This window comes from Vidua macroura, chromosome 9 (genome assembly GCF_024509145.1).
Source record: "Vidua macroura isolate BioBank_ID:100142 chromosome 9, ASM2450914v1, whole genome shotgun sequence".
In the NCBI taxonomy this organism is placed as follows: domain Eukaryota; kingdom Metazoa; phylum Chordata; class Aves; order Passeriformes; family Viduidae; genus Vidua; species Vidua macroura.
In genome coordinates, this window is record NC_071579.1 from 24,596,843 (window position 1) to 24,623,785 (window position 26,943).

Genomic DNA, 26,943 nt, shown 5'->3' on the forward strand with positions numbered 1-26,943 from the left:
AGACCCCCACTGCTGAAGCAGCTTTCCATTCTCTGCTTATCTTTTATCCTCTGGGACTATGTTGATGGCTGAAAGCTGTATCTGAGTCCCTTTTCCTTAGGGGTGGGCTAAGCAGTGGAAGAACAAGCCGGTGGCAGACACCAGCCTCTGGATTTTGTGGGGCTACATGGCAAAGCCATTAGGACCTGTTTGCAACACCAAATTCTGTGGTGGAAGCTGCTGAATCATCTGCTGGGATCTGCCATGCTGATGGCATCCCGTAACTGGCACCTCATAACTCATTATCCCAGTGGATAAGTACATATCTCAAATACCTCTGTGTTGCTGTGCTGCTCACCTGGGACTTGAGACAGTTCTTTTGACTTCCACTCCACCCAAATGTGTTTGGGCCTCTTAGGACTCCTTTTGTCACTGATTATTTTTAATTTTTCTTTAGGAACTTTATGGCATGATGTAAGTGCCCAGTTCTTGTTGGCTTGGATGGCAGCTGGATTTCTAACTTTTACTAACCTCTCCCAGACTCTTTATGCTGGAAAAATGATGACCAGATTCTATATTTTTTTCTCTTTTGACCTGGTCTGAGATTTGGTTCAGGTTTCCTCTGTCTCCCTCTGCTTCAGTTTCCCTCCCTGTGAGGTGGGGGACAAGCTGCCCCTTTTTAATCTTTTAGGTCTACAAAGATTTGCCATGCCTGCTGAGAAAAACACCAGGCAAGAAAATTTGTGCCAAGTTTGTACACTCCAAGTTTGGTGTAAAGAAAATGGATAATATTCCATACAATAATCTTGAGATCGTCTTCCAAAGAAGGGTGTGTAGGGAAAGGGAAAATCTTTTTCATGCAAACAAAAACTAAATGTATGCAATATATAAATAACACTGTGTATGGGGGAAAAGCTTCCAGAGATACTTTGCATCTGCAAAGTAGATGTAAGATTTTTTTGTTCTGAGAGTATTTGGATGGTGGTTGTGATGATGTTGCTGCCTTGCTTCAGATGAGTCAGTCCTTCATGCTCTACTTGCATTAAGAAATGGGCAAAATAATTTCTGACCTTTCCCCAAGGGCATACTGTACTGGACATCTTTTAAAGAAGGGTTCTTGTTTCTGATGTCCTGAGGTCTCCAATCCTTGCTCAATGGCCCTCCTTGAGGCTGAGATGATGTGAAGGCAGAGCTCTGGTTCCTACTCAGCTGATGAGGGAGGTCAGTGTCTGGTTTTGCACCTATCCTCTTGGGTAACCAGGATCTGAGCCAGGTTTCAAGCCCAAATCCAGCTCCCTCACTGTTTATACTCAGGGAGGCACTACCAGATGGAGTTGGCCTCTTGCTAACCTTCTAAATGAACCCTGAAACCACTGCCTGGATGCTGCTGCCTCCCTGCATCAAATACTGCCTGTGAGATTCCCATTTCAGCTGGAGGACTCAGTGTCCACAGCACTTCAGCAGTGGCAGATGGAAATGAATTAACTAAACTTCTGTGCACCCCCAAATTAAAGAAATGCCTGTAATGATTCTCCCAGCCCCAAGCAGCAACAGGCAGGGATGGTTTTGGCTGGAAGGAATGGGAGGCAAATGCTGTGATTCATACTTGTCCAGTCTGATTTCAGTCTGAATCACCTCTCTCCCTTCTCACTAGGAAAGGATGTGGTGAACACCAGTCTGTCATTGCTGGAGACTCTTTTCCTGTACCACTTTTCCATACACTTTGAAGTCGTTGCACAGAATCTTAAATTTTGGTCATTTGTGGAGTGGCCTTAAAGGCAGATAAGGTTGTCACAACCTCAGCCAGCTTCTCCACCAACACAGACCTGTGGTGAGCTCTTTCCATTTGGGACTAAAGGGCTGGGCAGTGGACAGGTGTAAAGATCTTTGTTCTTCTTCCCCTCTGATCACCATCTCATGGCTCCATCTCTGTGTCCTGCTCCATCCCCACCACTTCATGAGACCCTGTTTCCTACACAGCCTCCCTTCACCTGGTCCCAGCAGCTCGTGGGGTGCCCTGTCCCTCCTGCTGAGATCAGCGTTCCTCCTGCACTACCAGCAGGGGCTTCCCAGAGGTGCCTGGCTGGGTTGGGGGGATTTTGGAGTCTTTGTTTCAAAAGCATGTGTAAGTCGTGAGAAGGAAAACAACCTGCAGGTTGGGCTGCAGGCAGATCAGGCTGAAGGTACGAGACAGGAGGGAAATTGTTCATGACAGAGGTGTGCTCCTGGCCTGAGGGGAGGGAAGAGGCTATTATGGTTGGAGTCAATGAAATCACTGCTGGCAGGAGCATTAAACAGAGGAAAAAGAGAGCAGATAGTGAGACAGCAAAGTGGGATTTTAACCATTTGCCCAGGCTTGCAGCTAACTGGTCTGGTAGTTATAAGGGAATAGCAAATCAACAAGGAAAAGGGAAAGTTTTGCACTGAAGTCCTTGCCTGGGAGCTCTGGTGTGCAGCAAGTGGGGCAGCTGGGCATCAGTTCCTTGATTTCATTGACAAACCCGAGCCTCAGCAGGCTTGGGGAGCTGAGTGGGGACAGGGTTTGGGCAGCAGGAAAGCCTTTCACATGGCAGCCAGGAAGCACTGGGAAGAGGCAGAACTTCCTGGTGTGGGGAAGGTTTGGGATAATGCATAGGATCAGGGAGAGGGAAATAGTGTGGCAATGCACAAAACACTCCTGCTGCATTGCCCCTGTACAGGCTAAGTTTTCCTGCCAGATTCCGTCCATTCTTGTGATCCTGAGATGGATTTGTGCCCTTCTTGAAACCACAGGTTGGTAGGGCAGGTTCACCAAGAGAGTTTTTTTGACAAATGCCGTAGCTGTATCACATTGATGAAACCCCTTTGGGTTTCTATAGTATTTAATATTGCTTTATAAAGCCAAATAATTAAATATTAAATACTAACCCCATGCATGACCCACACTTTGCTCTTCTCAGTGTCTTGAAGCCAGCAGGCAGGACAGCTGAGAAACCAGGGAGAGGAGCAGCTCAGCCTGGCCCTGGTGTGTGGTCTTCTCTTAGGCTTGGGTTCTGGCCATGAGGTATGGATCTGGGGCAGAAATTTAAGGAGTATATTGATCCAGGAAGAGGGAAAATTCAATATTTATTCACCTCAAATATTGAGGCTTGTCTTGAGTGAAAAAAGCGACAAAGTTTATAGAAGTGAAATTGCCAAAACTCCATACCAAAATTTATCCCCCAAGGGTTTCAACAGCTGAAGTCCTTTGTAATATTTTATGTTTTCTTTCAAATTTAAACAAAAATATGCTTCTATTAGGAACATTATTTTTGATAAACAGAAAACAAAAAAAAAAGGATTTTTTTCCTTCCTGTGCCCCTTTTTTCTATAGGAATAAAAGGAAACTTAAAAATATTACATCAGAATGATCTTGGAGAAGAAAATCTGGACAGGTTGTAGTGGGAAAAACCCAAAACTTGCCCAAAAAGGTGCAGAATACTTCAAAAGTTTCTTTATCTAGATTTTTTCCCTACTGTTCCACAGTTTTTGTACATGCTTTTACTTATACTTTTTGGGAAGAAATTATTTGGTCTGGACCTTACTGCACAGTTGCTTACAAATACATAAGTGACTCAAAGAGTGAGTTCTCATGAAGAATTTATTTGCTTTGGTTATCAGCTTCCTGCATCTTGAAGAAATGGAATAGCTCAGGGAGGGTGTTTATTTCGTGGCTTCTTTGACCCCAGCCATTGCCTGGTGTCCTGGGCTGGTTTTGGTGTGGCTGCTGGTCCTGAGCAGCATGGTGGCCCTGCTCCTGGACATGTGCTGTGGTCACAAGCCACACAGTGGACCCTCCAGGTCTGCTGTTTGCCCTCACTGCTGTTCTCCATCAGATGTTCCTCCCCTGAGAGTGGCACCCCGTGAGGGAAATGTCCCAGGAGGAGGGGATTTCTCACACACTCCCGAGCCTCATCACCTTATGCAAATGTGCTGAGCTCTTACATGGCTCTGCTTGGTGCTGCCTGAAATAGAACAAGAGACAAGGAGCAGAAAATGATGCACAGGGAATTCCACCTGAAAATGAGGAAGAGCTTCTTCACTGTGTGAGTGACTGAGCACCAGAACAGGTTGCCCAGAGAAGATGTGAAGTCTCCCTCACTAGAGATATTCAAGAACTGTCTGGATGTAATCCTGCACTCCAGAATGCTTCTGCTTGGGCAGGGAGGTGGGACCAGATGACCACAGTGGTCCCTCCCAGCCTGACCCAGTCCATGATTCTGTGGGCAGTGTGATTCACCTTCTGGTGGCAAGGCCTTCCCACTGCACTGAGCACCTGTGGAGGGAGGCTGTCTCAAGGCTTTCAGGGGTCTCCATCTGGGAATTGGAAGCATGAGTGGATTCAGACATGGATACACAAGGGGTGGGAATGGACTCGAGTGTTATGTCAGGGCAGTGCTGCTCCTCCGGCTTTCAGCCAAGAAAGTACCTGAACATTTGGTTGTTGGTGAGTGATGGGGTAATTCAGAGCCATCCTGAGAGCACCAACAGCAGATTTTGTGTCATTGAAGCATCCCTTAGGGGCCACTGCTGGCTCTGAGGTTGGAGGGTGCCTTGGATTGTTCACTGTGGAATTTCTAGGGAGAAAAAGCAGAGAAGTCCTTGCTTTCAGGGCTTGCACTCCCTTTTTTTTCCCTGCACATCCCAGGGGGACTGAGAAACAGATTATAGGTTCACAGGTAATTGGAGGGCTCTGGAAAGAGGGATGATCCAAATGCATCTGTGCCCTGTGCAGACATCCAGGCAACTGTTTTACTCAGGACAGGGCAAAGCCACTAGTCTGTAAGCATGGCTGCATTAAAGATCGCAAAGCTTTCACCCAGGTACTCCCATGCTGCCTGTGGTTTAGCAGAAGATTGTTTTGTTTTGGGGGAAAACACCACACATTTTTCTAACCCACATGATTGCCAAGTGTAGCTTGGACATGTGGCCTGGGTACTACAGTAGCAATTCCTGCCTGGGTGCATGGGGGGCTTAAAACAGAATCTGGCTGAGGGTGCACAGCCCCATTCCTCTGCAGTGAAGCAAGTTCACCTGCACTATAAGGTGATTTGTGTGTACAACATTTCTAGAGGAGGCCGCAGCTCCAGTGCAAAACAGTTCAGGAGCTGGAGGTTGAAATCTCTCTGTGTACTCAGGATGAACTGATGCAGAAGGCAGCAGATGCTGGCAAAACTTACACTTGCTTAGTGAACGTGATTTATTCCCTTCTCATCACCTCATTTTAAAGAGAGTTCCGGATTACGTTTGTTTGGTAGTCACTTTCATTATTTTCTTCCACTTTTTAATAATTGATCTGGGCCAAAGAACACCCTGAGTGAGAAAGCATATGTGGGAATCAGAGTCTGTGTGTTCTGGCCTTCCTTACTCCATGGTAAAACACAGCTTCCTGCCTGTGTGCTCCTGCCTACCTCTGTCCTGCTGTTTTATCCGTCTGTCAAAGCTATTTTGACATCTGGGTCTTAACACACTGAAGTTGAGAGCTGTTTGAATGGTCCCATCAGCTTTAAAGTAACTACTCACCAGCTGGAGTCTGAACTGGCCCACAGCCCCAGATGGGGCCAGGGCTTCTCCCTCTGTGTGTAAAATGACATGAGATCAGGGCCTGGGACTATAAACACTTAAAGCAGTTGGCTCTTCATAGCCCATTGTCCAGATGAGATGTCCCTTCCTTTGCTAGATCTGATCTCAAGTGCAGACAGCTCCAGATCCAGCCATGCTCGTGGGTTTTCTTTTTCAACTCATTTTCAGCTGTTAATAAAAACAAAACAAAAACAACAACAACAAAAAAAACAACACAAAAAACCCCACCACAAAACCAAAATGAAAACAACAAAAAATCCCCACAAAAAAACCCCAAAAAACAAAAAATTAAATAAAAAACCAAAACAAACAAGTGGGAGATAGTGAGTAATAAATAAGGGCTGTTTGATATGATTGAGAAAAGCTGTTCCCCTTTTGCACCCCATAACCCTTTTCCCTCCCAAACCCATTCTTGCCTGATCAGAATGCATTAAAATCCTTGCATTAACATGAAAATCTCACCAGCTAATGTTGGCAATCCTGAAGCTTTCCATCTCCCCCAGGTGGGTAACTTCCTTTGTGCAGTCTGGAGTGATCTTTAGTGACTCCTTTCTTGGATATCTCTCCTGCTGCCCTCTCCAGTGAGTGGAAAAGTCAGATCCTCTGGCTGGAATTAACCACCTCCATTCAGATACTTGCTTGATTTAAATGTGCACTTCAGGAGAAATATGGACGTTCCATTCTTTTTCCTTTGGCTCTCATGAAGTGAGTGAATGGTCCCAGCCATGCCTTTCATTTGCTTTCCTCCCTGAAGATCTGTGTCTGGAGAAAGGCACCCTTCACCCTTTTTCACCTGCTCTCTGTCCTCCAGCCAGCACCAATATTCCCATTATCCTCATTTGGCAGAGTGGAGACTGAGGCAGTTAGCTGAAACAGCACTGGTCCATGTCAAATCAGGACTGGACCCACAATTCCCTGCCTGAGAGTGGAAGAAGAGCCACAAATATCTGCAGGAAAAATAAAGCACAAACAAAACCACACACAGGCAGAAGAAGGGGAATAAGCAATGGTGGGAGATAACCTGGATGGTGAATTTAAAACCACTAGCAAATGCTTAAAGGAAAGGGCTGAAGACTCTTCTCCAAAAGGTTGGGTGACTTTTTAGCTCAAAAAAGGAAGGTAGGAGGATGATAGGACATGGTCAAGCTCACTTGCTTACCTCTGTGGAAAAAACCTTTCATTGTGCTGTGCTCTTGGAAATACTTTCACACAAGTTGTAAAGTTGAAGACTTCAAGTTTTACTCCACCGGGACATATGAAGGGATCTGCCACTGCATTCATGGTACTTTTCCATCTGTGTCCCCAGGACATGGACACATGGCTATACCTAAAGCTGTGAGCTGGTTATAAAAGTTTCCCCTGGCTTGTCCAGCCCACCCTTAAGCAGTGGCTTTCTTCTCTGCTCTGGGCCAGGGGCTCCTTGGGCAGGCATTTGGCTTCGAGGTGACTCTCAGGAGCAATGGGTGAGCACAGTGTGGAAGCTCACAGGTTTTTGGTGCTGCTCAAACAGCCAGCAGCCCCTCAGCCCTGGTAGCGGCACACTGTGAGGATGAGAGGCTGCAGTTCTGCCCAGCCAACTTGCTCTGGAGAGCTGAAAAGGTTTTCCTGAAACCCAGCAGGGAATTCTGAGAGAGGTGTCTTCCTTCAGCTTCATACCCTCTGCAGTGATAGACCCTTATTTTCCCTGTCCATCTCCAAAGTGCCGTCCCTGTCCCACATCCATCGCTCACACTCTGGGCAGCCCTGAGCTCTGTGGACCATTCCCCTTTCTCCTGGGAAAAAGAAAAAACCTTTTCCCATGATTTTCTTACCTAGGAGGTCTCACCAAGATGCAAAGTAACTAAACCGACGGGCTTGGTTCCGGAGAGCCTCTGGCTCTTGCCGGCGCTGAGCTGGGGCTACCTCTTAGCGCTTTTCACAGGAGAAAGAGACAACGAAATCCAAGCGCAGGAGGGGTTGCGAAGGGAGGTTACCTGCTCTACTGCTGGGGGCTGGCAGCGGCACCAAAGTCGCCCCGGGCTGGCCGTCGAGACTCGTTTTGTTTGGTTTTTCTCCCGGGAGGAAGCACCAGTTCCGAGCACAGTGAAGCGCCGCGGAGAAGGGCCGGGAGGAGAGGCGGCGGTAGCGCTGGCCCCGGGACCCCCGGGGGAGGGACCGCTCGGGGGCATGGCTATGGAAGGAACCCCAGGAGAGGCTGGGGGATTTAGTCCTGGGAGTCGGGACCCCTCCCCGGGGGCCTCCTCCTCCCGCCGGGGGAGAGGGGCCGGGCGGGCCGGCACCGCACGCCCCTCCGGGGGGGCGACGGCCCTATATATTGCCAAGCGGCTCGGGACCGACCTCCCCATCGCAGGGAGCTGCCGCCGAGCCTGTCCCCCTCCCCTTCCCCTCCCTCTCCCCTTCCCCTCCCCTCGGGGGGGCTCTTTCTCCCGCCGCTCCCCCCCATCCTCCGAGGAGGAGGAAGGCGAGGGCCGTATATGAACGCGGCCGGCTTCCCCTGCCTGCGAGGCATGTGCACGCTGCCGGCGCCCAGCCCCGCGGCCGCGGCCAGCCCCGGCTCTCCCGGGCCGCCGCGGGGGTCTCCGCAGGCGCCGCCGGTGAAGCCGGAGCCGCGGGGCGCTGGGAGCAGCCCGGCCCCGCCGCCGCCGCCCGAGGAGCCGCCGCCCCCCGCCGGGGGCCGCCGGAGGAAGCGGCCGGTGCAGCGGGGCAAGCCCCCGTACTCCTACATCGCCCTCATCGCCATGGCCATCGCCAACGCCGCCGAGAGGAAGCTCACCTTGGGGGGCATCTACAAGTTCATCACCGAGCGTTTCCCCTTCTACCGGGAGAACCCAAAGAAGTGGCAGAACAGCATCCGCCACAACCTCACCCTCAACGACTGCTTCGTCAAGATCCCCCGGGAGCCCGGGCATCCCGGCAAGGGCAACTACTGGACACTGGATCCGGCTGCAGAGGACATGTTTGACAACGGGAGCTTCCTGCGCCGGAGGAAGCGCTTCAAGCGCACCGACATCACCACCTACCCCGGCTACATGCAGAACTCCAGCGCCTTCACGCCCCCGCCCGCCGGCCGCCCCACGGCACCCACAGCGCCCTACCCCAATGCCCTGTGCTCGCCTGGCTACGGCCCCCAGCTCTCCGGCAGCGTCTTCCACCCCTATGCAGCCGGGGCAGCACCGCCGGCACAGCATCCCAGGATGTTCAGCATCGACAGCCTCATCAGCGGGCAGCAGGCCCTGCAACCCTCACCGCCCTCCGAGCTGGGCCACCCATCGCTGGGCTTGCCCGGAGCCGAGCTGGCTCCTGCCTGCTCTGCCGGCAGCTCCGAGCCCCCCTGCTTCCAGGCACAGCCTGTCAGCCCCGGCTTGCTGGGCCGGGCCGGCCCCAACTCCCTGGCGTACCCCTATGCCGCCTCGCCCCCACACCTGCCCGTGGCTCAGGGCAGCTACTCGCCCAGCAGCCCGCAGCTCTACGGGGCTCCCAACAGACTGGCCCTGCCGGCCATGCGGGCCCCGGCCTGCGCCGAGCACGGCGAGCAGCTCCTGGGGCTCTCCGCCTCGCCCCTCGGCCAGTTCGGCTCCAGCAACACCTACATGAGGCAGCCCAACTTCCCCGCCGGCCTGGAGCGGTACATGTGATGCGGCTGAGGGGGCTTGGCCGGACACCCCCAGGCTCCACGAGCGGCTCTGGACAAGCGGACTTCTCCCTCCTGTGGGGTCAGCTGGGGGTCCCGGGCTCCCGGCTGTGTGCGGACACACACGTGGGGGAGGACTCTATTCCTCTCTCTCTCTCAGCTTATTCTGAAGAGGAGGCAAGGTGATATCTGTTTATCTGCTCCGTTCCTTCCCGGAAAAGGAGTTCTCTGGCTCTGCCAGGCAGGGCTTCCCACGCTTGCCCGTGTGCCCAGCCTGGCCCCGGGGATGCCGCCTGCAGCAGTGCACCCCGGGGCACCCCCAGGGCAAGCAGGAGCACACTCAGGAGGTGGGTGCATGGTGTAACATGCAGGAACTCTCTCTCAAACGGGCTTTTTCTTCTTTTCTCTGAGTGCCTCCTGTGTAACTGGAATGAAAGTTATCAAAAAAGCCCCCAAACCACTAAACAAGTTCACTGGATTTTAAATGAATATTTAAGATGTTTATAATTTCCTTTCCCTGTAGGAAAAGAAACCCCAACTTGACTACTTCTTTTTACTATTTTTAAAAATTACTTTTATTGTTAGAAAGGTCTTTTTTAAAATAAAGCTTTTTCTTCCAACACGAGCAGTGCTGCTGTTCCTCTGGCTCTGGATGGATCTTGGCAAGAGGAAATTATAGTCTTGTAACTGGTGGGAGATGGATTCGTGCTGCTGTTGTGACACTGCCACATCTTACATTTTTTACAGCTCTTACTAGACTTGATAGTTTTCCATTTGCATAAAGAGAATGTGTCTTCCCTCCAAGGAATCCCTTGCAGGTGAAATTCTGATTTAGCCCATCAAATTAAGAGATCACCATTTTTCTTCCTAGTAACAAAATCAATTAAAATTCTAACCTGTTCACTGTCTGGGCTGCTGCTATTTATTTACAGGACTCCCAGCCAGACCACCTGACAAGGTTTGAAGGGAGAATTCCCCATTCCCAGATTTAATTTTTTTTTTTAATTTGAACATCCTTTGGGTATAAGAGCCAAGCTAGGATTTCTCTCCTTTTTTTCAAAGGTGTCTTCTGAAGCAGAGCAGTTTTCCGTAGTCCCTATTGCATTCTCTTCTCTAAGGAGTTGGATGTCATCTGATCTTTGGTGTAAAACAGCATCTCATCCCCAGCTGCTTGGCAGGAACAAAAGCTGGTGTGCTGGCAGGTACCCACAGAATCAGCTTTTGTCCACAGCTTGGGACTTTGTGTCTTTTCATTCTTTCATTCTATTTTCACTCACAGAAACGGAGAGTGAGTTTAGTATGAGAGTGGAGGGAAGAAAATGCTTTTTTCTTCTTGGTTTCCTTAAAATTTGGCCTCCATCTGCCTCTAAAAACTGGTCTGCCATCTTCAGCTGAGTTGCTGAGTGCTGAGTCTCCTCTCTGGTCCATCCAGCTTTACCCTTTCAACTTTCACACTGGTCCCAGCAGCAGCTTCTGTGCTTTTCCCCTGGCAGTGACCCTGCTCAGAAAGGGCGTTGTGAAAGAACTCAGCCCTTGTAATACTTTGGCTCTCTCCTCATGATACCTATAGGCAGACATCTTCTGTCTAATGGAAATTTGCAACGTGCCATGCTGGCCTGTGACATATTGTCTGCAGAGATCACCTAGGGGGGTGCTGAAATAACCACTCGCAAGGACAGTCAGCAGAAAGGACATTTGTCATAGCTCACATTCATTCCCAGGGCCCGATCCTGCAATGTTTTGCTAGCAGAAGAACTTTTGAAATCTTGCCTAAGTACCCAGGATGTCAGAGCCAGATATGTGCCAGAAGCACAGGCACTGGCAGCTGATGGGGCTGTGACACCACTGGCTTTGCACCCTGAGCAGGGGGGCTGCTGAGGCAGGGGAGAACCAGGTACTGACATGAAATAAAACCAATATTGGCTGTACGGGGTGGGCAGGAGATGCTGTGCTTCTGCCTGGGTGGGATGCCCTGGGAAGAGCTGGCCAAGCTGAGACAACTCAGACCAAGCTGAGCTGGCTCATCTGCAATCACCTTGGAGACACGCAGCAGCAGGGAGCTGGTGTTGGAAAGGGCTTTCCGAGTTCCTGCTGTCTCTGAGTGTTAACTCAGGTGCTGCTGGAGCCATGAGGGCTGGGCTGAAGGGGGGCTGGGCTGTGACTTGCTCCTGTCCCCCAGCTGCCGGTGCCCTCCTGCTATGGAGCTTTCTGGAGAGTGGCATCCAGCTCCAGATTTAGGGATGTGTCTGCAAGAGGTCCACCCCACGCCTGTGCCTGTGCAAGAGGGGCTCTCTTCAGCCAAGGAGGCTCTGGTGTGAGTGAGTCCCCACAGTGGACTGGCTCCCCAAAAACCAGGCTTGGAGAGAGTGCATGACCCCATCCTGGTGTGCTGGGACAACCCCTGGTGGGTAGCACTGGGTTGCACATTTTCCCTGGTATATCCCTGTCTGCCAGACAGCCCAGAGCCCCCTGCAAGCACAAACAAACCACCCTCACCGCGGGCCTTCCACTGCCAAACAGCTGGAAAACAGGGGGAACAAACCCCTTTTCTTCTTTTTCCTGTAGATATTAATCCTCACATGCACAAAACTCTGGCAACTTGTATTGTGATTGTCAATAAACGAATGCCTTAAGAGTGTCTTCTTGGTTAAGTTAATGTATCCCAACGAGGCTTTTAAGCTTCCATTTCAAAGCTTTGTTTACAGTTAGGGTGAATCTAGCAAATGAGTAGGATTAAGGCGTCATGTAAAGCATGAGCCTTGCCAGGACAGAGTAGTTTTAAGCTTTGTAAAGTTTATACCTGAGCTCTTCACTGTTTTAGTGTCTCTTCGATGTCCCTGTTCAGTGAATAAGAGGGATTTGAATGAAACAGGAGTAATTATCACTCAGATTTCAGTTGTGAAATCAAGTCTCCTTGGAAATCCTCCCCTCTTTATTTAGGGAGTTAAGGGAATATTATGTAATGACAGTTGTAACAATCTCAAGCTCACACAAAAGACAGAGGTTTTTGTTTGGTTTTTTTTTTTTTTTTCCCCACAAAAAAAACTTTCTGTGCTTTCTGAGGAAAGAATGTCATACCTCAGGGTGATGGCAAGAGGTACTCTGGACTTCCCCGTGGTGGGGAGAGCCCTGTCCTGAGCTTGTGAGATGCTGATGGGGGAAGTGGAATTGAACCCAAGCACCAAAGAGATTTAGTGGTGATCTGGGCTATCTTCTCTGACTTCTCCTGGAAGAACTCCTTGCAAAGCAGGCTGATTTCAGATAACCCAGGCTGCACGTTCAGAAGCACACAGCCAAAATGAGCTGTCACTTTGAAAAGATGTTTGTTTTTCACTGGGAAACTCTGGCTATGCAGGGAGGACCGACTGAGCTGCCGTGTCTGTCTGTGCACAGCAGCATTCTGCACGTTTCATGCTTGTACCACCTTCCTGCTGCTTCCAACAGGTTCAAACAAGCAGCAAGAAATGCTCTTTCCAGATGATATTCCCAAACTATAAATAGTGTTTCCCACCCTTTTACAAACAAACACAGCACTAGGTGGAATTTTAGCTGAAACACATTTCCTGAAGAACTAATCGGTCCCTCTGGTAGTGTTAGGTTTTTTCTGGATGATGCCAGCTGTTCCCTGACAGTCTCAGTGCTGGAAATGTTACACCATAACTTGCTGTTATTCTATGCAATCCCTTTGCAAATACACAGCTTGAAGACACTCAGTGGTGTTTCTTGGAGGTCAAGATTGAGTTGGTAAAGTCAGGCAGTGATGGGGAGATGGGCAGTGGGTGCAGTGAGACCAGCTGAGATTGGCTTTGCCAGTTAATAATGAGATTTTAACAAATTAGCATCTGGGAGTCAGCACTGCCCAAACTCTGAGCTACATCACGGGGTGCTGGGGGTCGGTCACCACTTCTGCTAGGTTATGTTTAGATCCTTTACATTCGGAAAGTTCCTACAAGGACAGGAGCTGGTGACGGAGCCGCTGTGTTTGTACAGGGCAAGAGCAACGCTGCGCCGCCCTCCGCCGCTTAACTCCGGGGGTGGAACGCCGCGAGGGGGGCGGCAGGGGCCACAGGGCCCGGAGTGACAGCCGGCGTGCTCAGGCCAACACTGACCTCCAGCGGAAAGCCCTGGGAAGCCGCTCCCGGCTCCCGCGGGGAGCGCTCAGCACGCACCGGCAGCATCCCCGGCCTTTGAGGTGCTGCTCACGGCTGCCGGGGATCAGGACATCGGGGAGTTTTGGGGTACGGTCGGGATGAGACACAGTGGAGTTTGTTCGGGGAGGGTCGTTGTGGAACACTGTGGGCTGGGTACAACCTCCGGGCTTAAAACACCATTTGATCACTCTAGGGAGGTTTCAAAGGGAAAGGGTTTCTTCCTTCTTTTACCCTTTTCCTAAGCCATGGCTGGGCACACGATACAGGCTTGGGCTGTTGGCTGTCCCCTGCAGCTCTTCTCCCTAGAGTAAAAACAGGGAAACGAGTGGAAGCGCAGCGAGAATCTGCATCCTTGATGGAAGGGGAGGGGCTGGCGATGACAGATCACTCCTCTGCAGCAGCCGGTCTCATTGGCAGCCTGACTTTGTGTTTGAAATGTGCTGCGCGATGGTTGAATGGCAGAGCCGGGGGCAGGCCTGGCTCTTAACAGCACCCAAAGTGCCGGGCAAAGCAGCAGAGCCTGAGCACTGGCAGCACAGCACCTACAAGCTCCTGGGAGAGGTCCAGGGTGAAGTAATCTCACAGCCTTTGTGCTGTGGTTGTTGAAGTGGTTCCACTGCAGCAGCTGGGTTTATGAATGTAATGAATCTACTGTGCCACCCCAGCACCAGCAAGCACCTCTGGCTTGTGGCAGCTCAGGGTGTTGCATGGAGAAAAGGTGCACCTGAGCCACTTACACACCTGGGAAAAGTTCATTTTCCATTTGCATCAGCACTGCTGAGCCAAGGGCAGCAGGGTATGACCTCTGCAGAGAATGGGCCCAATGGTCTCAGACATTTTGGGTGCTTTCCATCTGCACCAGAGTCATCTCATCTTGGATTTAAAACTCTCCTGCTAATCAGGTGTTGGAAACCAAATTTAATCTGTAGATCCATTTCCAGGAGGTTTCAAGTGACCTAATCTGGCTGAAGCAAATGGACCTCAAAAAGCACAAAATTGTCCAAGCCCACTGACCTCCCTGGCTCTTCACTCAGAGCAGGCCATGGGTTTCAGAAGAGGAATTAGTTCACCTGTGCAGGTCTGATTGAAAGACCTCTGATTGAAAGACAGGAGTCTGAGTAAAGCTGAGGGGACTCTGCTGTGCCTCATTATTTTCAGTTTCAGAAAGATGCTTATATGGAGCTGTAACTGCCTCCTGAGAGCATCCCCTCCAGCACTCCTCTGCAACAGAAATGTGTTTACCCATGGGAAAACAGGAGGCTGCCAAACCAATCTCATCCTCCAGAGCCTTCACCCTCAAGAAATCACAAATTTTGCCATCCCAAAGTCACAATTAGGAGGGAGCATTTTCTTGCCAGACCCCAAATGCATCCCAGCAGAGCTTCGTGTTCCCCGGAGGTGGCTAAACTGGCCACTTGGTCAAGATGCTCCCTTCAGGTGACGATGGAAGCGATGGGAGTGGGGTGTGGTTTTGCCTCTTGCATTGTGGGCAGCACCCACGAGGTGGCAGCCAGGTGACAGCCAGGCCAGGCCCTGTGGCCCACCCTCAGCTCTCCTGCCTGGACCCCACCAGCTGCAGACCCTCTCCAAGCAGCATTTGCTCCTGCCTGGTTACTTATTGTTAGGTTTTCCACAGTGTTGGTTTAAGCACGTATCCATCCTCCCCCGGCTCCGAGCCCTTTCTTTCCAGGCTGTCTGCTGCTTGGATTCTCCCCAGCTGATGCTCACCCTCTAAGTATAATTGCAATACAAAGTAGTTTCAGAATAGCGTGCAATAGTGGCTAATTATTTGGAACAATTATACATAACAAAGACAGAGCCAAGCAGCAAGAGGGCTTAATTGTCTGGCCAAGCATGAAATAGCACAGGATTATCGCTCACAGGGGGAGGGGAGGCAACAGAAGAGAATTGCCCCATAGAATAGGCAAGAATCCCGCCTGCTCTGGAAGACAAAGTTTATTGAAGAACTTGAAAATTCCCTGTTGAAGCATCTTCTGAGATGGCAGAGAAGACATGAAAAGGATAATGACCCAGAATATGGGCTTAAGGCACAAATCCCTCCACTGACAGACTCCAGGCCTACGGGTGCTTAAGAACATGCTTAAATTTTAAGCACATGAATAGTCCCCTTTGACGGCTCACGTGCTTAGAGTTAAGCTCAGGAATAAGTGTTTGTAGGATTGGAGCCCAGATTTTTATTGCAACTAGGCTCTTCTCAGTAATGACAGGAAATAAGAGATGTATAAAGTGCACAAGCTCCCAGGGCAGTGCCATGAAACCCTTTGCTCCTTGTGAGTGACGAGAACCTGCAGTGAGCCACGGACACATCCACACCTTCCTTCCCTGCCATGGAGCTGGGGGAGAAAACAACAACTGTGCAGTGGTGAAAGCAGCATCTCCAAGTCATGAGTGGAGCCTGAGAGTCCACAGGTGTGGGTGAGAAGGTTTCAAAATGGAAAAAGATCACCATTAAAACCTAAAACGTTCTGCTGGGGTTTAGCCTTACTTGAGAGCATCAGAGAGCAACATGTTGGAGAGCTCCTGAGATAGTGTGGGAAATGAGAATAATTTTCAGTAAAAGTAATGAGAATATATATAAAAAATCCTGCAGAACATGGACAAATCAATGCAATAGCAGCTTCTGTCCAAATAATCCCTGCTGAAGTATGCACCTGTTTTTTTCTGCAGAATAAGGTTTCTCTCGTGTGAGATCTTTCCTGCTCTTTCTCCATCTCTAAAAGTTTTGTTGTTTTCAAGGCTTCCCATTTTTACAAGACAGCTACCTGCTGGGGGGTAGCACTTGTCCCTCTGCTTGAACTTAGATCACTGTTTTTCAGTTGTCTTTAGGGCTGGAAGAGTTTGTTTTTATTAGTGGGCCAACAGCCTTGTGCTGGTGACTGCAGATGTGCTGTAGTGGAGGTGGTGGAAAAAGTGAAAGGTGTGGGATATGGATGCTGTGAGCTTCAGTGGGCTGACTGAGCCCAGGACCTGTGGATGTCCCATGTCCCAGACCTACAGCCATGGCTGAAGCTTTGGGTGAGGGTGCCCATGCCAGCAGCCGCCTGTGAGAGCAGTCCAGCCTGGGGACGTAGCTGTGGAGGAGATTTTTCTTCGGGAAAAATGAGTGGACATGTGGATCTGCCCCACAGGATGCCCGGCCCCCCTCCCCACTGTTGGCTGTACTCTGCACACTCCTGTCATCCCCAGCTCCACGGGGATGTGCTCCACAGGGTGGCAGCTGCTCCCTTAGGTACACCTGGCACCTCAGCTGTGGCTTGGCCATGGGCCCCGTGGGTCCAGCCTGCTGCTGGCAGCCACTGGAGGGCATTATCTGGTACATGCAGCCTCCTTATCCGGCCCCATGCGCAGCCTCCTGCCCTTCCCAGGCACCGACACGTGCTATGGAAACACTCACATTGCCTTTTTCTCCTTTGCGCCCATACAGGCACTGGGCAGCCGACATCACCTCTGGGGAAGGGTCAGGCCAGCTGGTGCCAGTGTGGGCCGAGGTGTTTCTCGAACACTCAGGACCTTTCCAAACCACCCCAATGCCTCAGTGCATCACCAGCCTGCCACAACGTGCCTGTGCAGCAGCTCAGAGCAGCAGGGCACGGGTGGAGGATTTTCTCTGAAGCCAGAGGTTAATTATGCTTTATTGGATAATTTTCAGCTGCCAGTGCTGGCAATAAAAGGGATTTCCTCTAGATGGCACGCTTATCTCTGCGCTGGAGGGAAGCCACCAGCCTGCATCCCCCGCAGGACCCCAGCGATGTATTTTCAGGGAACATTTCACTTATGTCCTCTTATATCACAATTTGAATGCTCAATAGCTAGACTATACAAAAGCCTGGAAAATGGTAATAAGAAAAGACATTTCATATTGAGCACTGTTGGGATTCAGTTAGCTGGGTGATGCTAAATATCCATCTTGAAGAAATCATAGAAATTTCCAAGTAACACAAAGCCAGATGTGAAACAGCAGCCTTTCCTTCATCAGCCCTCAGAGTTGCTTCTTCCATGTGAGTGATCCATTTTCCTCTTCCCAGCAAGAATAAGCAGCAGCTTACCTGCAGTAAGTGCAAGAAGTGGGGATGTGTGTGTATGTGAAGCCTCAACACCCCAAGAAAGGCTGGATTAATTTTAATTTGTCTGTTGACAGGTTTCCCCTCTCCTGCCTCTGTGCAGCTCAGGGTAGCAATTTCTTCCAGTGGTTTGAAGAAAGGAACTGAAGTTCAGACCCATCTGGAGCTGAGATTCACCCTTCTGTGCATATTCAGCCACAATATTAAAGTGGTGCAGTTTAATAATTTTTCCATCTGGCAGCCCTTTACTAAATGAGGGGAGAGGGTTAAGGGGTTTGGTTCTGCCTCTGCTTCTCTACATGAGTGAGATGCCTCACATCTCTCCCCATACTTTAGGTTGCAGTTGTTTCTCTCTGTTTATTCAACACATTCTCAAGATGGGAACAGGGAAAAGGAGCCCTGTGCTATATTTCTGTGCAATCTTATATAAGGTCAAGAGGCAAAATATATTTATGAAGCTCTTTGCAAGGCAGCTCCATAGATATGTACATGCAGGATTGATTTTTCAGAAGGATACAGCAGATGGACACAGATCTGATGCTCAGGTGGAGATTGCTGGATACTTCCACAAAGACTCCTATCCCCAACCTTTTTATACATGGGAAAAAAAAAAAAAAAAAAAAGAAAGAGAGAAAAGCTAAAATCTTTTTGTACTGATCAAGCTATATTCCCGTAATTTTCCACATTCTCTGTCATTTCCTCCTTTGAAGGCCCTCTCTGTATTGTTTCTGGCACCCAAGTTGAAGGTCCTCAACTGGCACTTCTGGCAGAAGTGGACTTTTGTGATGATCTCAGTGGGTGAGGTGGGCATTGCTGCTGAACTGCTGAATGCAGAAAACTTAGCATCAGGGATTTCCTGGACAAGTTTGGCATGATCAGATGCTAACATGGAAAACCTGGATTCAGAAACCTCATCATGAGTTTCTAAATCCTTGTGGTCTACACCATTTATTCAGGTTCTTGCACTGGTGCACCCACTTTTGGAAAATCTGATTCCACATATATCTCTCACCTCCCAAAAAGCCCTGAAAATCCTTCCTTCTATTTTCAGGGGATTTTGGAAAGAGTGAAGTGATTTAGCAGGCTTGTTTTCACAGGGATATTTTTCCTTGTGTGGTAGGCACAGTTACCAGGCTGTTCTATACACATTGCCATGTGCCAGAGCATAATTGCCTTCCACATGCATTGGCCTTTGGCTAATGTGTTTTTTATGGCAACCAGGAGAGCTGACTTTGGTGAGTCTCAAAAGTGCACCTGGTGGTTTATGGCTTGAAAACGCTGTGCTCCTCTGAGTCATGTAAGTGTGTGTATCTCTTTTCATGTCAGATTGATGAAGAATGGTATGAAAAAAAGGGCTTAGAGCAAGCCAGAGTTAATCAGTTGAGTGTTGAGCTGTGTATGAGCTTGCCTAGTGGGCTCCAAACCCACATGGGATGGGATCAGTTATGAAGAGAGAGCAGGAGGCAAAGTTTTGGAACTGCAAGCTCAAAACTAAGATCTTAAAGTCAGATCATAGCACTTAAATAAATGTGTTTTCACCATGTTTCCCACTCATCTGAGGAACAGGAAAGACAGGGATAATTGTGCTCCGAAGTTTCACGGGGACTCAGCCCTACAAATAGGGTTCCTGGGAAAAGCCTTCATTGAAATCCAGGCCTTTTTTGGTGTTGATTTTGAGACACCTACATTTGAAAAGTCAAGTCAACAAACCCGAGCCGTCCAACATCTGAACGCTGCAGGGATGGATATTGGCACTTGGCTCCGGTGGTTTTCAATCTGGGAATTTCATGTATCTCTCACTATCTGTCACCACCATTCCCACTGACCTCCCTGTGCTGGGAGCTCATGGTGTGCAAACTGATCTTTGCAGCTGGGAGCTGGCAGTGCGGGGCTGGAAAAAGGGCTGAACTGCAGGAAGCACTGAAGGTCTGAGCCTTGGATATGGAAAGAAGAGAAATAATATCAAAGGAAATCACATAAGTGGAAAAAGAGCCCCCTGGGGCAGCCCAGGCAGCAGCAGGTCTGTCTTGTTCATGTTTTCAGAGAAGTTAGAGGTCAGCCAAGCTTGATAACGAGGTAATAAAGAAAAATCCATCACTGAGCCTTGGGGGACTTGTAGATGCAGTTCTCATCAGAATAAACGAATTTAGATGCTGCTCAGCAGAAGCAACAAGAACGATTATGGATCACAATTCCAACAGATCATCTGGAAGGGTCTGGGAGCAACATCGTCTGGCTGGAGCTGAACTTTCCGTAATTCCCAAGAGCTTCGCTTCCCGGGACTTTCCCCTGCTAAGCCCCCGCGCCGGGAGATGCTCTTTGGGTGGGCATGACCGGTGCCAGGGCAGGAGCAGCGATCGCACCCTGCGGTGCTCCGGGCTTCGTGTTCTGCCCTCCGACTACACCCCCACCAAATAATGCTCTGGGCGGACCGACCGCCAGGGGAAAAAAAAAAAAAAAAAAAAAGAAAAAAAGAAAAAAAAAAAAGAAACAAACAAACACAAAAATATAAAGGGAAAAAAGAAGGTGTCTGATCGTTGCGGCCAGTTTTGCAGTTTTCAGGATCTCCGACCCAGGTGGAGACACTGGGAAACCCAGGGGGAAAACCTCGGCGTGGGGATCCACCTGCTGAAGCCGTCAGCAGGGCATCAAACACCGACCCCACACGCCTGGATCAAACACCTCATTAAGACAGGCGGGAAAAACAATGAAAATCAATTTAAAAGAGAAAAAAAAATCATAATGCTCGGTTGATGGCCTTTATTTTTTTATTTTTCCCTACTTTTGAGACTTTTTGGAGACTCTCTCCACTCCAGCAGCACTCATCTCCACGCAAGTTTGATTCCGCAATTTTACGTGAAATGTAAAGCAGAGTTGGGTTCAAACGGGAAGCGAGGCTGTGTGTAAGGAAATACTGCAGAGAGGAGAGCAGAAAAATTTAAAACCTGCCCAAGGAAAAATGCTTCCCTCTCAGCCTAGCATGCCCGGGCTCAGCGGGCCGACGACAAAGCAATCTTTTCGTGTAGATCAATAGGGGTTTTCTTTCGGGAGACCACATCATTTCTTACCCCGGCGCACATTAAAACGCGCCCGTCGCTCCGTGTGTGGATGCACGGCCGGGAGTGCGTGCGTGTGTGTGAGCGTGTGTGTGTGTGTACCGTGTCTGGGATCCGACCATCTGGTTTGTTTCAGTCCAGGGTTTCCCTTTTCTAAATCATCTCGGGACGTGTGCAGTTTAGGTACTTTTTCTCGTTTTGATTTGTTTCTGCAGCCGATCTTGTGTGGCAAAGCCGAGGCTGAGACCGACTCGGCGAACAGAAGCCGTTCGGAGACTGAGAGAGCGGGATTCATTCACTCTCGTTCCATTGTGGATCATCCCCGACTTAAATGGGGACCATGATGTGCCTTGAAACAGGCAGAAGTCGTGTCGGTGCTGGCTGACCGGGACACGCTGCTTGTCGCGCTGCGGCGCGCTGGGCGCGCGATGCTGAGCGGCAGAGCCCGGTCCAGGCGGGAGCAGGACGAGGCACCGGCCGCATCCCATCAGCAGCGCCTCGGATCAGCCCTTCTCGCCTCCCCCGTACATTTTCGACCTCATCGAGGTCCCCATGACCGTGACTATAGCAGCGAGCGGCTCCGCCCGAGTTCCGCGTTGCCGGGGGCTCCCCACGAGGTCTGCCCACCTCTCCAGACAGGGGGAGAGCAGGCAGCCGGGGCAGGGCAGGGCGGGCAGGCAGCAGACACCCACATCTGTTCCACTTGGAGCCGTGCGGGACCGGCCTGCAGACGGAGCGATCGGGAGGCAGCTGCCCTACGACCGGGGGGCGCGGGGGGCGGCCGAGCATCTTCTCCCCCGGAGCATCCCCCGGGCGGTGTCCCCTGCCCCGGCCGCTCGTAACGCGTCATTTTGTTGCCCCCCCCCCCCCCGCCCTCCCCTTCGCCGCCCTGCAGAGGCGCAAGGCGCAGCTCCCGGCGGTTCCTCGCTGCCATGAAATGCACCAAGTGGAAATTCAATCGCCCCGTTGTGTGTGTGGTCGAAATCTCTGGCAGCTGCTTCGGAATTTTTTATGACACTTTCGTTTATGTAGGGGAGGCATAACTATTATTTTACTTAATAAAAGTGGAAAGCGGCTCGGGTCTTTTCCCTCTCCGCTCCCTTCCATTTGTTCTTCTCATCGCTTTTCCACCGGGCTGATGAACAATGTTGGTAGGAAAGATGCGGCATCTCTGAGGCATTTCTCCGTGTTAGACAATTATATATACTTGTATATATGAAAAACAATATATCGGGAAAAGAAAGAAAATAAATATAGATATAGTTGAATATGTATATATGCATGCAAACTTATGAGAGGGAGATATATGCGTATGTGTTGTGAACACAGGTTAGGAACATCGAAGAAGTATAAAAGTGAAAGCTCGGGAAAGCTCTCCCAGAGCTGACACGCGCCCGCGGGACAGACTTCCCACCTTCCCGAGAAACTCCCAGCACGTTTTCCGCTCTACTTTTCCCTTCCGATCGAGAAATTCTTCCCGATGTCCGCGCTGGCGGCGAGAAAGGAGGATGCGACCGACTCCGCGCAGAGGCTCCGGCTCTGAAATCGCTGCTTCCACTGGAGATGTGCGGACTGAGACGTCCGCTTCTGCCCTCTCCTCGGGGTCCCGCCGAATTCGCTGAGCCTGTGCACCGAGTCGTTAGGGCTTGAGTAATTGTGACCGGCATTTGGAAGCGGGGCCGCGCAGCTGTTTGGCCCGGCTCCCCGGTATTAGTGCTGGAGATTTTATCACCAAATGCTCGCACCTGTTAACGGCAGAGACTGGCAATTCATCACCGCGGATTCTCACACTGCCGAGAGTGGCCCTGGCGGGGGGACATCTCCTCATGGTACCCCCTTGGAAGAGCCCATCCCCTTCCTCCCTTCCCCAAGCATCCTCCCGCGGGAAAGCAGATACGTGTTTGCAGAGCCTCCCAAGGGAAAAAACCAAACCAAACCGAACCAAAACCTAACCGCGCGAGCGTGGTTCAAAGTATCCGCGATAGAGACAGGGACAACCTGCTGTCACAGCCACCTACGGGACATGGGCCGGGCAGCTTCAGCCGTGGACGTGTTCCCCGCGCTGCGCCAGGGCAGCTGTAAGGGGGCAGCGGGGCTCTGCCACCCGCGGGGTCACTGCGGTGGCTCCCGGGGACCTTGTGTGCCTCTGTTTAGAAGAAAATTCTCCCGCTTCGCCTGCAGCCCGCGAAAAGGTGGGTGTCTGCTGCCCACCGCCTCCTCTTGCCAGCCGTCAGGGAAGCGGAGGCAGGAGAGCGGCAGACAGGAGATCCCGAGGCCGCAGGATATTTCCCTTCCCGAGGGGTTCCTGGGGCCCGGCCGGGCTGTGGGCGGGCCGCCTCGCAAAGTGGTACCCGGCCTGGCCGGCCGCGTCGGGCGGCGATGCAGGACCCCGCGGACACGCACAGCCTTCGCTTTGGTTTTTTCTTGCGGCGGGAGAGGCTCGGCAGAGCGTTGCTCTTCGCCCTCCGGCCCGCACCTGCCGGGCGCAGCATCCCTTCCGTGGGAGCCCTCGGAGGAGGCGGGTTTCCAGACAGGGTGCTCCGGCCTCGGTGACGTGTCCGTGACGTAAGCGCGTGGAGAAGGGGAGCGGGGATCCCCAAATTCACACGACCCCTCAAGGGGGCCCGAAGGCTCGGTCCCGGCGGAGTGCGGGTCCCTGTCGCCGAGGCTGCGGGAGGTCTGCCGCTCATCCCCCGGCTTCGGGGATGGGCAGCCCTCGGGGGGAGAACGGACCCTCCGCGGACCCCCGGGCCGAGGAAGGCGACCGACGCATCGCGCAGGAATGGGGTCTGAGAGCCTCCAGCACCGCGGGGCTCTTGGGGCGGGGAGGGGCTTTATCCAGCGTCGAACGCCCCCCTCCCACAGCAGCCGGCTCCAGACGAAGCTGGGGGCATCCGAGCGCCAGGGGAGCGGGCAGCGCCTTTCCTCGAAAGCATCTCGGGCGGGGGACACGCTCCCCGGGGACCGGGCCGGGCAGTCCCTCATCGTGCCCCGTGGGGGCTGCGGCGGGCGCCACGTGATGCCGGGGCGGCCGTATAAAGGCCTGGGGAGCGCGGGCAGCAGGCGCAGTGTGGGAGCGTTTCCACCGGGTCCCAGCTCGGGAGGGGTGGGGAGGGGGGAGCCGCCTTCCCCACTTCTGCCCTCCCCCCTCCCTCTTCCCCTGCCCCTCCCTTCCCCCTCCCCCTCCCTCCCCCCAACCAGACAAGGAGCCGTCGCAAACCCCAGTTTTCTTTTTTTTTTTTTTTAACCTTTTTCCTCCCTTTTCCCCCCCCCCCTATTTCTCTCCTTTTATTATCATTATCACCATTATTTATTATCGCTGCTCCCAAGCGCCCTGCCCAGCCCACGGGCGCCCCCGTCCCCCCGCCCCCGCCCCGCGCCCCCTCCGCCGCCCCTCCCTCCGCAGCCACCACCCCGCAGCCACCACCGCGGCCCCGCCAGCAGCGGCGCGGCGAGCGGGGCGCGGAGCGGAGCGGCGGCGCCGGGGCGCGGAGTCCCAGCGGCGGCCGCAGCCCTCCGGCACGGCCCCGGGCCCATCCCGGGAGCCGCCGCTAGGTGGGGGGGGGAGCCCGGCCCCGGCCGCCCCGGCCGCACAACAATGACTTTGGGCAGCAGCGGCGGCGGCGGCTGCGGGATCATGTCCGAGCGCTCCCCGGAGGAAGAGCCGCTCTCCGAGGTGGAGGACGCGGATATCGACGTGGTGGGCCCGCCCCAGGATGGGGGCAAGTACAGCGAGGAGGAGGAGGACGAGGACGAGGAGGAGGAGGACGAGGAGGACGGCGGCGATCCGCTGGGGCTGGCGCTGCCGCGGAGCGGGGCCGCCAAGGCGCGCATGGGGGGGTCCCCGGAGCGGCTGTCCCCCGCCGGCGGCTCGGAGCCGGCCTGCGCCCGCGGCGCCGCGCCCGGGGAGAAGGCGCCCGCGGGCGGCGGCGGCGGCGGCGCGGGAGGGAAGAACCCGCTGGTGAAGCCGCCCTACTCCTACATCGCCCTCATCACCATGGCCATCCTGCAGAGCCCCAAGAAGCGGCTGACGCTGAGCGAGATCTGCGAGTTCATCAGCGGGCGCTTCCCGTACTACCGGGAGAAGTTCCCCGCCTGGCAGAACAGCATCCGCCACAACCTCTCCCTCAACGACTGCTTCGTCAAGATCCCCCGGGAGCCCGGCAACCCGGGCAAGGGCAACTACTGGACGCTGGACCCCGAGTCCGCCGACATGTTCGACAACGGGAGCTTCCTGCGCCGGAGGAAGCGCTTCAAGCGGCAGCAGCAGCTGCACCCGCCGCACCCCGAGCTGCTGCTGCGGGCCGGGGCCGCCGACCCCGCCGCCTTCCTGCCCGGCTTCGCCTACGGACCTTACGGCTACAACTACGGCCTGCAGCTCCAGGGTTACCCCCACCACCACCACCATCCCGGTGGCGGAGGCGGCGGCGCCGCGGGCGCCTTCCCCTTCCCGGCGCCGCACTGCCCGTTACCGGCTCCGCCGCCTCCCGCCGCCGCCTCCGTCTTCTCCGCCGCCTCGGGGCTGCCCTCCTTCCTGGGCGGCGAGCTGAACTGCAGGAAGTCCTTCTACCACCCCCAGCTGAGCCCCACCGCCCTGCCCGCCGCCCTCCTCCAGACCCTCAAGCCGGACCCCTCGCCCGCCGGCGGCGGCGGCGGCGGCAGCGGCGGCACCAACCACCCCTCCCGGCCCTCTTTTTCCATAGACAACATCATCGGGGGGGCCGTGCCCCCGCCGCCCAGCACCAACCCCAGCGTCGCGCCCGCCGCGCCCTACCCCGCCGGCCAGGCGGGCCCCCCGGCGCAGGTCCTGGCCGTGCTCAGCCCCGCCTTGGCCCCGGCACAGCCCCAGGTCAGCCTGGCACACGAGCCGCTCCTCCAGCCGGCCCAGAACTTTTCCAGTAAAATCACAACCCTCAGCAGCTGTCATTTTTAAAGTGTGCTGGGGACTGGGGAAGGGGAGGGGGATGGGGGGGAGAGTCGCGAAGCAAACGGCCCCTTTCCAGCTCTCCCCCACTCCTCCGAAACTGCTCCCCTTCCCTCTCCCCCTGTCCCCCCCATCTCCTCCTGTTGTGTTTTAAGGTAGGAAATATTTCCTTTTTTTAATTTTTTTTTTTTAATTTTTACTTAATTTCCAGGCTCAGTGGCATCCAGATCTGTTTGTCTCTCTTTGCTCGGAAAAAAAAAAAAAAAAAAAAAAAAAAAAAACCAACAAAAAACCAAACTAATTCAACAAATCGGGAGGGCGGGAGGAGGGAAAGAATAACACGATTTGGTCCTACAAGCGCCAAAGCATATTTATAAAGTGGCCGTAACATAAGCTGGGACCTGGGCTGGTTGAACACGCAACGTCTTGTGAGGGGCGGAGGGGGGGGGCATGTGAAGAACGAAACGGTCTTAGGGTCGGAAATGTTTCCTTTGAGAGGTGCGGGTTTTCCGCGGGGGTCCCCCAGATCGCCTGGGAAAGCGGCCAGGGGAGTTGCAGACGCCCCCGGTCGCAGCGAGCCCGTTTTCGTTCCTGCAAGCCTCTGTGCCGGGTGGTTTTGCCATGTGTGTCTGTCTCTCCCCTACTCTCAAAGAAAATGTTTTAATGGTCCGATCTTATTTTTAGTTTCTTTGAAGCTTCGGGTTCGGTTTTAAAAGGCACTGTTTAAGGTTTCTTTGTTTTTAAGAAGAAGAAAGTCGGTGAAACTCAGGACTGCGTTTTTTTTTTTTTTTCTTTTTCTTTCTTTCTTTTTTTTTTTTTTTTTTTCCAATTAGACATTCAAATGCACGTTTAAAAGAAAATCGGATCCGTCAGGAAGTTTGGAGAATTCTCATACTATTTTTTTTTTTAATCCCCATTTTCCCACCCCCTCCGTGCGTGGGTTTTTCGGTGTATTGGTAATTATTTGTATATAGATTATTCGGGAGCTAATGAGCGGAGTCCAGTTAACTCTTCACTGGTTGTGCATCCGTCATATCTATTTTATTGAGAGAATCTGTGAATAATTTGATGTGGAAAAGGCAACAGAATTTTGTCCACCGTTGGTGTAAATTAATAAATGTTTGTGACCTGGTTAAAAACAAATAACAATTCAAATCGTTCTTTGCGATGTCCTCTGTCACGCTGAGAGCCGAGAGCCCCGCTCGGGCCTCGGGGAAGCGAGGGGGTCCCAACCTCGGGCCGGCGACCCCCGGGCGTTCGGCAGGGGCCGAGCAGCCCCTCCGCGGCCGGGCGCGCAGCCTGCGCGGGGCTGCTCCGCGCCGCCCCCCTGCCCAGCGCTGCGGGCTGCCACACCGCCCGGCCACGGTGGCGGTCCCCGCTGTAGGTCCACGGGCTGGCAAGAGAAAAGATCCCCGGATTTTTTTTTTTTTTTTTTTGTTAATTTTATTTTTTATTTCTTGGATTTTGGTATCTCCCAGGAAAAAAAACCCAAAAACAACCAAAAAAAAAAAAAAAAAAA

The 26,943-nt window shown here is 52.5% G+C and overlaps 3 protein-coding genes across 7 annotated transcripts in view; all 3 read left to right on the forward strand.

Annotated features, from left to right (window-relative positions):
* The window catches only part of CMPK1 (cytidine/uridine monophosphate kinase 1), an 86,618-nt gene that overhangs the window by 37,875 nt on the left and 21,800 nt on the right, over positions 1–26,943 (forward strand). Inside the window, exon 7 of one of the 5 annotated variants that reach the window (XM_053985108.1) lies at positions 20,716–21,576. The exons of 2 other annotated variants lie outside the window; for them this stretch is intronic. In XM_053985108.1, coding sequence (XP_053841083.1) covers positions 20,716–20,854 — 139 coding nt within the window. In that variant the 3' untranslated portion in view covers positions 20,855–21,576. Of the gene's footprint in view, positions 1–10,273; positions 10,342–17,359; positions 17,429–20,715; positions 21,577–26,943 lie in introns of those variants that run through there. 2 more of the 5 variants (XM_053985110.1, XM_053985112.1) reach the window with 2 other exon arrangements.
* Positions 8,055–9,278, forward strand: FOXE3 (forkhead box E3). The gene has a single exon (XM_053985106.1). It carries the CDS (start codon positions 8,055–8,057, stop codon positions 9,213–9,215), a length of 1,161 nt encoding a protein of 386 aa, XP_053841081.1. The 3' UTR covers positions 9,216–9,278.
* FOXD2 (forkhead box D2) lies at positions 24,014–26,273 on the forward strand. The gene is given in 4 exon segments (XM_053985105.1): positions 24,014–24,885; positions 24,888–24,931; positions 24,933–25,579; positions 26,258–26,273. Coding segments are annotated over 3 exon segments (1,332 nt in total). The 5' UTR covers positions 24,014–24,098; the 3' UTR covers positions 25,434–25,579; positions 26,258–26,273.

Bases quoted from the DNA above. Each gene is read 5' to 3' on its own strand.
- FOXE3 (XM_053985106.1), top strand. From the start codon at position 8,055: ATGAACGCGGCCGGCTTCCCCTGCCTGCGAGGCATGTGCACGCTGCCG.